This window comes from Pimephales promelas, chromosome 21 (genome assembly GCF_988280905.1).
Source record: "Pimephales promelas chromosome 21, fPimPro1.hap1.1, whole genome shotgun sequence".
Taxonomy (NCBI): domain Eukaryota; kingdom Metazoa; phylum Chordata; class Actinopteri; order Cypriniformes; family Leuciscidae; genus Pimephales; species Pimephales promelas.
In genome coordinates, this window is record NC_142789.1 from 25,376,591 (window position 1) to 25,389,387 (window position 12,797).

A 12,797-nucleotide genomic window follows, 5' to 3' on the forward strand; every position below is an offset into this window, starting at 1 on the left:
ACCACACAAGAAGAAGAACGACAGGAAGCGTGTGTTTGTGACCATGTGAGTGGCATGCTAGCCTCCGAAAATAAACGCAGTCAATCCTGAATAACGTTATTTAAACAAATAGTTTTAAGCGCAATCATGTCATCTTTCTTTATAAAGAAAAGGGTCATCTCTGCGGCTGTCAACAAAGGAGATTTAAAAAGAAAGGTACGTTTATGTTTAAATGAGTGCAATGAGAAATTAGTTTGTACTTATCTTTTCAGCGTTCATAATGTTATTTTAAGCTTTTTTATTTGATATTGTAATAAAAATATTAACATATGTATACCAATGTTAGAGTAATGCAGATGATGGCAAAGGGAGATCAAAAAAGTTCAATAAACGAGCGGATGAAGAAATATCGAGTGACTCAGAAAATGAAAGGTAAGGTAACTGACTTGCAGTAATGTGTTGTGGTGGATAAACGCTTCTGTCTTGTAGTTTTCTTAAATCAAATCGCATATATGGCATTTCTTCTGCAGAGCTGAACCAAACAGAAAACAACCGGACAATGAAGACGACGAGATCGAGGAGACGCCGCAAGAGAAGAAACTTCGCCTGGCCAAACTTTACCTAGATCAGCTGAGAGAGGAAGGTGTGTATCATCATCACCATCATCCACATTCCTACTGTTTTCTCAACCCGTGTTCTCTGTGTTGTGTTTGACAGAGGATAAGAAAGCTGAGGAGGAATCATTTGAAGCGGATCTCATAGCTGGAAGACTGCAGGATGATCTAGTAAATATTATCGTTTGCTATTTGATATCAGTTCTCTCACCTAAGTGTGGTAGACCGTGTGATGTCATACTTTTGGAAATCCTTAGCATAAACCTTTAAAATGTTACATCAGACATTTTTGACAGCGTTACTTGTCAATTAAAGGGATACTCCACTTTTTTGGAAATGGGCTCAATTTACAACTTCCTCAGAGTTAAACAGTTGAGTTTCACCGTCCAAAAAATATACTATGTATGGAAGTCAATGAGACCAGAAACTGTCTGGTTACTGATATTCTTCTAAATATCAGAAAATCGGCTGAATGGATTCAAAAATGGTAAAACTCATCTATTTAACTCTGGTGGAGTGGTAAAATGAGCCCATTTCTAAAAAAAGTGGAGTATCCCAGGGATAGTTCACCCCAAAATGAAGTTCATGAATAGTTCACCCCATTTTTGATGACCTAACCCTTTTTTAAAATCTGTCGACATTAACTAAAACTGTTATTTGAGGACGTTACATATGGTTACACTGAGTGGATTGTGATTACCAATGAATCATTTGATTGTAATTATTATTCCTTTTCTTCTCTAATCGCTTGTTTTCATTCATCCTCCACAGCTTGAACAGAAAGGCAAACTACAAAGACTGATAGCCAAAGACGTGAGTGATGTTTTTCAGATGCTGTCTCTTTAATTATGTGCCGCTGTTACTTCCTCTGTGTGACATCACCCTGACGTCTCCTCTAGCTCATAGCTCCAGACCCAGAAGAGGTCAGGTTGTTGAGAGGACACAAACTATCTGTCACGTGTCTCGTCATCACCCCAGATGAGAAATACATCTTCTCTGCAAGCAAAGACTGCTCGATCATCAAATGTGAGTCTGACGGGTCAACTGTGCTCCGCTTTAATGTTCTACATTAATGCTTGTGATGTGGAGTGTGTTGTTCTGAATGAGTGAGTGCTGTGTGTGATCTTCAGGGGAGGCGGAGAGTGGAAAGAAGGTCCACAGGATTGCTGGAGGACGGAAGGGAACAGAGGAGCATCACGTGGGACACACCGCTCACGTCCTGTGTATGGCCATATCATCTGACGGGAAATACCTGGTGAGAGGAGATGTGCTAGTTGGATTCACTGGTCATATTATTTATCAGTTTTCTTTTAATTAATTTTTAATTAATTAATATTTTAATTAATTATTATTTTCATCCCCAAGATAATTTATTAAAATTCAGTAATATTTTTGATAAGGTCTATGAATGTTTTAGACTTTGTATCTGTGTATGTATACACATACCGGTCAAAAGTTTGGGGTCAGTATGTTTTTAAAGAAATTAATATTTTTATTCAGCAAGAATGCATGAAATGTATCAAAAGTGGAAACGCATTTATAATGTTACAAAAGATTTGCTGTTCTTTTGAACTTTCTGTTCATCAAAGAATCCTTTAAAATCAAATGAACAATAAAAACACATAAATTGATTGTAATAAGAAATGTTTTTGAGCAGCCAATCAGCATATTAGAATGATTTCTGAAGGATCATGTGACTGAAGATTGAGTAATGATTCTGAAAATACAGCTTTCCATCACAGGGGAAAAAAAAAAAAACATTTTAAAATGTATTCAAATAGAAAACGGTTCATTTAAATTGTGAAAGTATTTCACAATATTTCAGTTTTTACTGTATTTTTAATCAAATAAATGTAGACTTGGTAAGCAGAAGAGGCTTGTATCAAAAACATTACTGACCCCAAACTTTTGAATGTTAAACCTCTGTCTGTCTGTCTTGTATGAATTTAATCATTTTATATTTGTGTATTGCTTTTTTTAATTACAATAATAATATTAATGAATTTTTAAAAACATTTATCAGTTACAGTTTTTGTCAATTAATTGAAAACAAAGTTGGATTGCAATTTAATATATATATTTTAATTTTCTAGGCTAGTGGGGACATGAATAAACTCATCATGATCTGGGATCCGGAGACATGTAAACATGTGTACAAGTTTACAGGACACAGAGGCGCTGTATCAGTGAGTACAAGATGGCTTATGGACGCATGCGTTCTCTGACCTGAGTTTGTTTTTAACGAATCATTATGACTAGATCAGTGTCCAATCCACTGTCCTGTAGAGATTAGCTCCATCCACAGATAATACACACACCTGAACCTTTTAATCGAGGTCTTCAGACACACTAGACACTTCCAGGCAAGTGTGTTGCTGAACTCTACAGGACGTCGGCCCTCCAGGAGCAGGATTGGACGCTCCTGCTTTAGATGAAAGGAAATTCCAAGCTTATATTTCATTTACTTACTGTGTGTACTCATTTGCTCTTCTGCTTCTTCCACAGGGTTTAGCCTTTAGACGAGGGACTCATACCCTCTACAGCGCGTCACATGACCGCTCAATAAAAGTGTGGAGTGTGGACGAGAACGCTTATGTAGAAACCCTGTAGGTATACCAGCTGTTATGAGTATTATAATAAGAAAGATCTCTGTACTTGCTTGTTGCTCACAAGCTTCATTTGTGTTTATTCGTCAGGTTTGGCCACCAGGACATGATCACTGGGTTGGACTGTTTGAGCAGAGAGAGATGTGTGACCGCAGGAGGACGGGACAGAACAGTCCGAGTGTGGAAAATCGCAGAAGAATCACAGCTAGTCTTTCACGGACACGAGTGAGTTTGCAGTTGTGACCATGACCTCAACTAAGCCATGTCAACAGTTATGATTTAATTCATTTTGCCATATCTAAGGATGAGTTCTTGTCACCTTCTTGTGTGTAATGATGTTTCTGTCCATGTCCTGTGTCTGTCTGTCTGAAGGGGCTCCATTGACTGTGTCCAGCTTATTAATGAAGAACACATGGTCACTGGTGGAGATGATGGGTAAGAAATCTAGACAGAAAACACTGTCTAGATCGACAAAAAAAAATTCATTTGGAATGATATCTGTTTTTATGTTGGCGTAACAAATATAGTCACACTCGTTCCCTGCACTCAAAATCGACACAAAATCATCATCAAACTCAGAAACAACGCTGAACACATAGACAGAAATAAAGTGTCACACTTCCAACAATGCAAAAAAAAGTCATGCTCACCACACACGCACACATACATAGAGGAGTACATTTTTGAAACTATAAAAATTGTTCTCTTATCATTTGTAAAATAAAATCATCCAAAATGCAGAACCACCACAAAAATAAATTTGTAACACTGACACATTGAAAATGTATGTGCACCCACACACACACACGCACTCACACTCTCAAATCCTGACTCCAACATTTCTCTTTGTAACGTTGTTCAGGTTTGATTCTAATCATAATGTAATATTATTTAAAAAATTGTTTTTTTTTAGTACAAAAAATGCTAAACTTTGACAATTTTTTATTATAATTGTGATTTTATTTTATTTAGATATGAATCCAGCTTGTGAAAAGATACCATTGGTTAGTAAAATAGCAAATAGCATATAGTGAAGTTCTATGGTCATCTAGTGGATAAAGTGATTTTTATTTTATTTTATTTTAAAACCATGTAAAATGATCCATTGAAATATGGGTCTTTTATAAATCGAATTTGACATAAAATGCTGGGTTTTTTTTTTGTTTGTTTGGTTTTATTTTTTTGGAAAAAGCCATTTAAATATTTATTTCTTTATTTATAGAAATTTAAAAGATATCATAAAGCCTCCAAAAACTGCACAAATGTTGACTAAAAACATTAATCAACCAAGTAAAATTATATATATATATACACTCTATTTTGTACTGTTCCGTGCGTGATTCCCAAACGAAGACCATCAGAGGGTTAACAATCGTTTTTTGGTCATTGTAATGAAGATAAAATATTACTTAATATTAAAAAATTCAAATTATGAATACAGTATATACTATAATAGTATATAAATAATACTTAAGCAACACTGATTTTATGCTCTCAGAATAAATGATCTGCTTCCATAGATGATAAATATTTACAGAACAAATTTACACATGTGAAATATGTTATTACTGAAATATGAACTAAAATCTCAGGAGGTGTTTCAGTAAATGTTTTAGCTTAAAGGATTTCGGTTCTCAAAAAATGTTGAAATGCATGCTTTAATGCATACGTGATGCCATATCGTCCTTCTGTGGTTTTGTCCAGCTCTATTTCTATTTGGACGGTTAATAAGAAGAAGCCGGTGTGCACAGTGAAGAAAGCCCACGGTAGCCATGGCAACACGGGTCTGGAGCAGCCATACTGGGTCTCGTCTGTGGCGGCGCTGCACAACTCCGACACCGTGGCATCAGGTGCCTCAGGTGCACACACACACACACACACAGGCAACAAACCCAGCGCACTTAAATCTACAGCCGCCCACAAACTCGTATTTGCTTTTGTCTCACAAACACATGATTACCCTCAAGTACAAATATTACCATCATAATCTGTCCTCGTTCCACTTTGACCTTGTCCACAAAGCACTCCGCCTTCTGTATTTCCATACGAGACTGCTCTCCAAACACCTGATCATCATCAACATCATTGTTGTTCCGCCGCAGGCTCCCATAATTCAGCGGTGCAGCTGTGGAAGTGTGGGCAGGGATTCAGAGGCCTGGAGCCGCTCTTCAGCATCCCTGTGGTGAGCAGAACACATCCATACAGCTCTAATAGACGGTTTGCGGTCCGTCTGCTATTGAATCAAGTCCTTTTGTGTGTGTGGATAAAGTGGCATACTTCATCTGGAGAGGAGGAATAATGAACCAGTTCATAAAACCGCTGTTTTCCAACCGCACAGTGCCCGCACGTCACGTGATGTCTCTTACAGTAACCCTCAGTATAATGAATGCTAATCATTTCTGTTTTAGACTGGATTTGTGAACAGTCTGAAGTTCTCAAACTCTGGGAAGTTTCTTGTGGCGGGAGTTGGACAGGAGCACAGGTGAAGTGTTTTGACACTAATGTTTGTTGGTCAGTGGTTTAGTTGAATGGAAAGTCAGTCTGAAATCACATAGTCTCTTGAGTATGTAATTATTTTGAGTTTAAGTACGTTCTATATGGTTTGATGTCGTAGCTTCTCTGCCATTCTCACATCCTCTCCCGTGGCCTCATGGGATGGTAAAGTGTTTATCGTTTGCACCGTAGATATCCATAATAAAGGCTAGATGTTTCGTCCGTGCTACTGGCCAATGGAGGTCGACGTCCGCACCTGGCGGACATCTTGTCACAGGCAGCTCGCTCAGTCGTAACATTGTTTTAATGGTGCATGTACTTTTTAAATAACCATAACAATTTTCTACCGATTTTCAAACCGTTTGGTTTGTTATAAACGTCAGAGATGTAGTTATGACACTGCATACTTATGAATTATACGTTTATAAATAATCATCCAAAATTATAGCCACGTTAATAACCTAACCAAATCCTTCAAGATTTCAACGAGAACAGAGTATTTGTGTTTGTGCCGATCACTCATCTTACATCAGCTTGCCTGTGACACGATGACGACGATATAGACTCCGCCGTAAGACATCTAGCCTTTATTATGGATATCTATGGTGTGCACACTTCAGAATCTCACATGAAGAGGTATGTCGTTCGGATTTGCTTCTTTTATTACACACCGTTTTTAACCTAGTATATAGTAGGGAAGTGCGATTTCAATATCACATTGATCGTATTAGTCATTAAAACCCATATCCTGCACATAATAGATGATTTTGATCTTCTGTAGGAGGTTTATTTTGTTATTACTGACCTTGATAAGTTGAGTTACTCAAGGGTATATGGATAACATTTTTATTAATGTATTTCTAATATAATTTTATTCATTTTTTTTTTATAAAAATCAATGCAAGGCCTGATTTTATACAGTAACAGTGACTACCACTAGATGGCAGTAGTGTGAAGTGAATTGGCCCTTTGTGTGTAGCATTTCCACATTGTTGACATTCTTTAGCTCAGTGTGTCCTGTTTTGTTCTGTCTTTTTGTTAAGGTTGGGCCGATGGTGGAGAATAAAGGAAGCTAAAAACGGACTGTATATCATTCCTCTGAAAAGACAAGCGAAAGAGCAAGAAGTGGTCCAGTAACGGGGCCTGATCTAGGATATGAATTTGGTATCTGAGGACTTTTGGTTGGCTTTTTTTGTTTTCTTTACATGTCTGAAGATGGTGTAAAAGAGAAGCTTTTGATTAAATTTCTATTGTGTTTATCTGTTTCTCTACTTAAATCTACAGCTCTATATACAAGCACAAATGTGTTAGTGGTAGAGTCTTAATGTTAAATTCAAATGAATTGGTAGAGGAGTGGTGTGAGCCAAATGAAGACTTCAGGGATTTATTTGTTATATTTTTTTAAAAATAATTTATTTACATATATTACAAGTATAACACTGACTGGTTCACAAAAATTCACATTAGAACATCTGTATTGTTACCTACTTTTTTCTCAAAACGGACAAGTAAGAATTTAATGCAAGTTCAAAAAAGGGAAATACGTAATATAGTTAGTTTTTCCATCTTGCAACGACACCTAAACTAATCAATGAGGAACGTTAGACTTTATACCACAACACTAAAAAGACAAACTCATCTCTAAATGAAGTTGGACTATTTTACCACCAAACTAAAATGAGAAATTGGTTACAGTCTCCCATTTACTGAGAATACAGCATCTAAAATCACATACCCTGGGGTACATTAAAAAAAATCATAATATATTTTGTGCAAGTCTCATTGGTGATCAAAGTCCTGTGGTTGTAGTAATCACGAAACTGAAACATTCATTTATCATGCCTTTCCCCAACGACGAATCGATGAAGTCCAACGAAATACAGTTATAAAGACTGAGAAATCAAAGTCTACTGTTAACATTACTTAGACTAGTCAACATCATTTGTAGTGTACATAAATAAAGGGCACATATTGCCAAGTCTAGTTGCTGCGTCAAAACAACTGGTCACTTGTCAAGTGGCTTTAAATTTATTAGGCTAGCTCATTGGCACATGGATTCATAATCACATTTACAATGGTCCTTGTCCTTTCAAGCTCTTGATCATAAAGAAAAGCTTTATTGTGTAACTGAAAGACAAAAACATGCTTGGTCAAGATAGAGGTGACCACGGGATCATTTGGGACACCAACAAGTCTTCAGGATAAGATCATGAGATAAACTGAGATTGACTCCAAATATTTGATTACAGTATCAAATAAAGCGCACAAGTCTTCGAAATTGCTTTCAACTCCTGATTTTGATGATTTGATATAAAATTGGCCCCATCTTGCTTAAATGCGTCTTCACAACGATGATGTCGTAGAGTCCACCACTTCTCGCCCGTTACACACAGTTGGTACTATAGTTGAGGCTGAAGCTGTAGAAAAAGATAATTGCAATAAAGGAAATGATCAATGATCTTTAGCTGAAGCTTTAGGAGTGAATGTGGTTACCTTGTGAGTAGGTGGAGCTCGGTGCGGTGACTGCCGTGGAGAATCGGTTTTCTTTGGACCTCAGAGTGGTCACATTCTTCTGCGGCTGGAAAAGGATAATGTGGATCTTGGGGGCGAAGAGGCAGCCGAGCACCACAGAGCCGCTCAGACTGACGGAGATGCACATGGTAGTGGTCTGCACCTGTACAGGGATCAACCGGATTTAACATGTTCAGATAAGTGTATCACTCAACACTCAATGTCATAAACACCAGCCTTGGTCAGATTTCAGAGCAAAATTAAAAGGAAAAAATATTTTGCATGAACAAACACGACTAAAAAATAGGCTTTATTTTCTTTAAGCAGAATATAATTTCCTAATTCTTGAATTAGAGGTTAAAATGGACCATTGTTGATTAAACTATGTTCTGTAATCATTACCTGGATAAGTTCTGTGTTGGTAGCTTTGTAAAGTCATGATATAAGATAATACCTTTGCACTTTGATATTTACCATGGTACCAAGTGATTATTAAATGCATGTACCCTTCTATTTACATAGATACTTCAAAGAATAAAATGGAGAGACATGTCCAAAACCATGGTATTATCATTATATCATGTCCAAATAACATGCGGTAATACCAGATTAAAGGTGCTGTATGTAATATTTTTGGCTGAACTAATGCATACAAATAACATGTTTTCAGATATTTAGGAAACATGTTAAGTTCACATACTTGTTTCTCTAAAAAAAAAACAATGCTAGAGTCAGTTATTCACCTTTGAAGTGTGAGTTACGGGTTGGGATGTCTGGCTGCATCCGAAATCGCATACTTCCCTACTATATAGTAGGTGAACAAAAGTCTGAATTCACAGTATTCATAAAAGAGGAGGCGAGAAGTACAGTACCCGAATGAACTACTACTTCTGACGAGATTCTATAATGGACACTTTACTATCCCATGAGGCCACGGGAGAGAGTTTATGAATGGCAGAGAAGTGAAGTAACTTACAAACACAACATGGCGAATGTAGTACGTCTATATTACATTCATACTACACAAATTCATACTATATTATACTTTTTTAGCGGTCATGAAGTTATTACTTATTCAAAATAAGCACCTACTCTATGCGATTTCGGATGCAGCCTCTGTTTTTGTTTTCATCTGTGAAATCCCACCCATTGCCAATTTACCCAATAGTATATCGGCACCCCGGGGATGCCAGTTGGTGGAAAACACAGCATATTGCAGCCATGGCAGCCAGTGAACTAACTGGGTCAGAGATTGCATATTGTACCCGATCTAAAAAGCTTCGGTATCTATCTGAAAAGCTCCAGACCAGGATAAATCAACTGATCAATTTAAGGCTTATCACCCTCATTCCTGTTGCGTGTCCTCAATCTGGCAACCCGCATTTGCGTCGAGTCTGAGGAGAGGCGGAGGACACAACTCCCAATTATTTTGAATTTGTACAGCAGTACCCATTTTAACCTCTAGCTGTAAATTTAACATACTACACCTTTAATTTTTTATTTTTGGGTGAACTCTTTAATTATTTGTCTTAGTGTATGACTTTACATATGTATGACCTGAACCATCTAATAAGGTCTTACTAGGCATACTAGAAATTCCAGGCAGGTGTGTTGAGTCAAGTTGGAGTTAAACTCTGTAGGACAGTGGTCCTCCAGTAGCAGGATTGGAAACCCCTGGTGTATGAGATACCTTTATAATCACTCTCGCTGTACTTTGATGTCATACACTATTGGTCTGTGCAGCCTACTTCAAGTTGAACACCTAAAGCAGGGTTGGGCAACTTTGGTCAGAGTTAGCTTCAACCCTGAAAATCACCTGCATGTAACTTTCTAGTAATCCTGAAGACCTTGATTAGCTTGTTCAGACATGTTTGATTAGGGTTGAAGCTAAACTCTGTAGGAGTGGCCCTCCAGGACTGAAGTTGCCCATCCCTGACCTAAAGCCTTCAAGACTGCTTGGAAATCAAAGGCAGGTGTGTTGAAGCAGACATTGGGTCTCCAGGAGGAGGTTTGACTATCTCTGGTTTATTCAGACTGAGAACCTCCAAAACCAAAAAATCAACCATTATAGTGGTGAAATAAATCTTTCCCCTGACACATAATCTTAAGGTATTGCCTTTTCTCTTTTTCCTCCAAAGGTTAACTGGCTGTTACTCCATAGCACTCCAGCACTGATAATGACAGCACCAAAATTAAATAATTGTCTGGTATGATAACTAGTATAATTCTCAGTGGATACAGTGAGTTTGTGTTGTAAAACGATTTCCTGTTGCAATGCAGGGACTACCACTCTCAGCCAAGGGGGCATTCTTGATGACTGTGTCTACAATGAAACTAACAGAGCTCTGACATCTCTCACCCCACAGCGATGAGAGTCTCCTGATAACATGCGACAGGCAGCCCTCATCCCTCAGATAGTGCTACTATATCGACTAGACTTTCACATCACTGTATGTTTGAGCTGGCGCACTGAGTTTGTCTGGTTATGAGAGCCAGAGGCCAGCTCTAAAAGTAATCTCCTGTTTGGTGTCATGACTTGCAGAATACCTCAAGACTGAAGTGAGTTTTTTTAGCATATCTTTCGACTGCTTCTGTCTTCTGAAAAAAGGTAAATCTCAAGGATGTAATAGGGTATTCACTGCATAATCTAATAAACTCAAATCTATTATTACTTTTCATGTTTAGTTTTTGTTACATATCTGTTTGGGTCAATGTATGGAGGTTCCCGAAGTATCTCCTCTTCAGCATTAAGTAACAAAGACAATCTTGCATAGCCACTATTAGCATAATTTCTGGTCCATTTTACAGCTCGTTCTGGCTAGGAACTGTACACATTAACGGGATGTTAGTCTTTATATACCTTTAAGAAGCATGTCTATGTGAAATAAATCAGTGGTTCCTACCCTTAGTCATGGAGTATCTCCAACACAGCACATTGTCTCCCTTAATGCAGGGTTCTTCAACTCTGCTTTTGGAGGTCAATTATCCTGTAGAGTTTCGCTCCTACATTAATCAAACATCTGAATCACCTTATCAAGCTCTCCGGGATTCATTTACAAACGGGGGTGTTGGGGCAATTTAGGACTAAGGAGCAGGACTAGACACCCCTACCATAATCAACACATGATTCAACGTATCAGTTCATAAATAGAGACTCCAAAACCTGGGTGCATTATATAAGGGAGACATCCAAAAAGTGAGTACTCCAGAACCGCGGTTGGGAACAACTGAAGTAGATGATATCACTACAATAGACTGGGACGTACCTTCAAACTTGTTTCTAACTATGCATCCTACTTACTCTGTAGTCACTGGCAGTGACGTAGAAGATGGGCTGGAAGGCCAGCCAGATGATGCAGGTGGTGTACATGGTGAAGCCGATGAACTTGGCCTCGTTGAAGTTCTCTGGACATTTCCTGGTCTTGAAGGCATAGAAGGTGCAGAGGATGATGAGGATGCAGTTGTAGGTGAGAGACACCAGCATGCTTGAGTCCAGGCTGTTGCATTTCAGAGTCACCACATCTCTTCGATCTGGACCCACCTCTTTCCTCACACCCGGTGCCTCTACCAGCAACCAGACAAGAGCGACCAACAGCTGGGCAGAGATCAGTATGGCACAGATTGCTACCTGAGAGGCAGGGCTGATGAAGCGTGGACGTTGGGCACTGTCTCTCGCCCCACCAAAGATGCGAGCGATCCTGTTGGTCTTCGTCAGCAAAGCCGAGTAGCAAACTGCAAAGGAGGAGCCGAGGCCAAGACGACGCAGGGTGCACACAAATGACGAAGGTTTGGCAATGTAAATGAAGGTCATGGCATAGCAAAGGAGTACACCAAATAGCAGGATGTATGAAAGTTCTCGACCGCTAGCTTTCACCACCGGAGTGTCATTGTTCCGTAAGAAAACCAAAGCCACCGCAAGCGTACACAGCATCCCCAGACAGGCAATGGTGACGGGTCCTACTGCCCATGCGTCCGACCAGTGGATGTACTCCTCCGGAAGCTCATAGCACCCCGTGAGGTTAGCAAGGGGCCATTCTCCAAATCCACAGTCCATACAGGTAAATTCATCTAGCAGGTATTGGTGGGGTTGGCATGGGATGCAAATCCAACAACACACGTCCCCAGGTTGCATGCTTTTAGCTTCATTGGGTTGGCATGGGTCACTGCACTGAGATGTAGGAATTGCTCCACCTGCCCAAGGCACCAGACTGGTATTGAGCACTAAGCTCTGTGCCCAGTAGCCTACCTTCCGGTAGAAAAACTTGTTTTCCTCTTTGTGGTAGTGGAAGATGTTGTAGCGACCCAGACAGTCACCTAATGAGGTGAACCGCACCACGTTCTCCGTGTCAGCAGGCCTAAAAGGGGCTGAAAAAGTTTAAGAACATTACAGTACATTTATTTAAGTCTGAATCCTGAAGCCATAGACTACATGCAACAGTCAAATTTAATGTGCAATTCAGAAACTAAGTAATGTAATGTTAGCTAATCTCTCAAATTTATTTCTCAACATTTAAACTGAAAGATTAAATCTGTTGAAAGCACATCCGATAAATCAGTATATAGTCCATGGTCTGTCAAACTCATTATCCTGTCT

The 12,797-nt window shown here is 38.9% G+C and overlaps 2 protein-coding genes across 5 annotated transcripts in view; one reads left to right on the forward strand and one right to left on the reverse strand.

Annotated features, from left to right (window-relative positions):
- rrp9 (ribosomal RNA processing 9, U3 small nucleolar RNA binding protein) overlaps nucleotides 1–12,797 on the forward strand; it is a 19,994-nt gene continuing 7,197 nt past the window's right edge. Inside the window, exons 1-17 of one of the 3 annotated variants that reach the window (XR_016148668.1) lie at nucleotides 1–195; nucleotides 326–411; nucleotides 510–622; nucleotides 697–764; nucleotides 1,365–1,406; nucleotides 1,493–1,619; nucleotides 1,724–1,848; nucleotides 2,687–2,779; nucleotides 3,099–3,199; nucleotides 3,290–3,424; nucleotides 3,572–3,634; nucleotides 4,904–5,058; nucleotides 5,302–5,381; nucleotides 5,608–5,681; nucleotides 6,736–6,856; nucleotides 8,197–10,811; nucleotides 11,512–12,261. Coding sequence is in view for 2 of the 3 variants with exons in the window: in XM_039674104.2 (XP_039530038.1) it covers nucleotides 127–195; nucleotides 326–411; nucleotides 510–622; nucleotides 697–764; nucleotides 1,365–1,406; nucleotides 1,493–1,619; nucleotides 1,724–1,848; nucleotides 2,687–2,779; nucleotides 3,099–3,199; nucleotides 3,290–3,424; nucleotides 3,572–3,634; nucleotides 4,904–5,058; nucleotides 5,302–5,381; nucleotides 5,608–5,681; nucleotides 6,736–6,829 (1,425 nt within the window). In the remaining variant the exon portion in view is untranslated. Of the gene's footprint in view, nucleotides 196–325; nucleotides 412–509; nucleotides 623–696; nucleotides 765–1,364; nucleotides 1,407–1,492; nucleotides 1,620–1,723; nucleotides 1,849–2,686; nucleotides 2,780–3,098; nucleotides 3,200–3,289; nucleotides 3,425–3,571; nucleotides 3,635–4,903; nucleotides 5,059–5,301; nucleotides 5,382–5,607; nucleotides 5,682–6,735; nucleotides 6,952–8,196; nucleotides 10,812–11,511; nucleotides 12,262–12,797 lie in introns of those variants that run through there. The other 2 variants (XM_039674104.2, XM_039674105.2) reach the window with 2 other exon arrangements.
- grm2b (glutamate receptor, metabotropic 2b) overlaps nucleotides 7,788–12,797 on the reverse strand; it is a 22,998-nt gene continuing 17,988 nt past the window's right edge. For both annotated transcript variants that reach the window (XM_039674101.2, XM_039674100.2), the window contains 3 exons: nucleotides 11,505–12,568; nucleotides 8,186–8,366; nucleotides 7,788–8,109 (listed from right to left, as the gene is read on the reverse strand). In XM_039674101.2, the coding sequence (XP_039530035.2) occupies nucleotides 8,036–8,109; nucleotides 8,186–8,366; nucleotides 11,505–12,568 (1,319 nt within the window). In that variant the 3' untranslated portion in view covers nucleotides 7,788–8,035. The remainder of the gene's footprint in view (nucleotides 8,110–8,185; nucleotides 8,367–11,504; nucleotides 12,569–12,797) is intronic.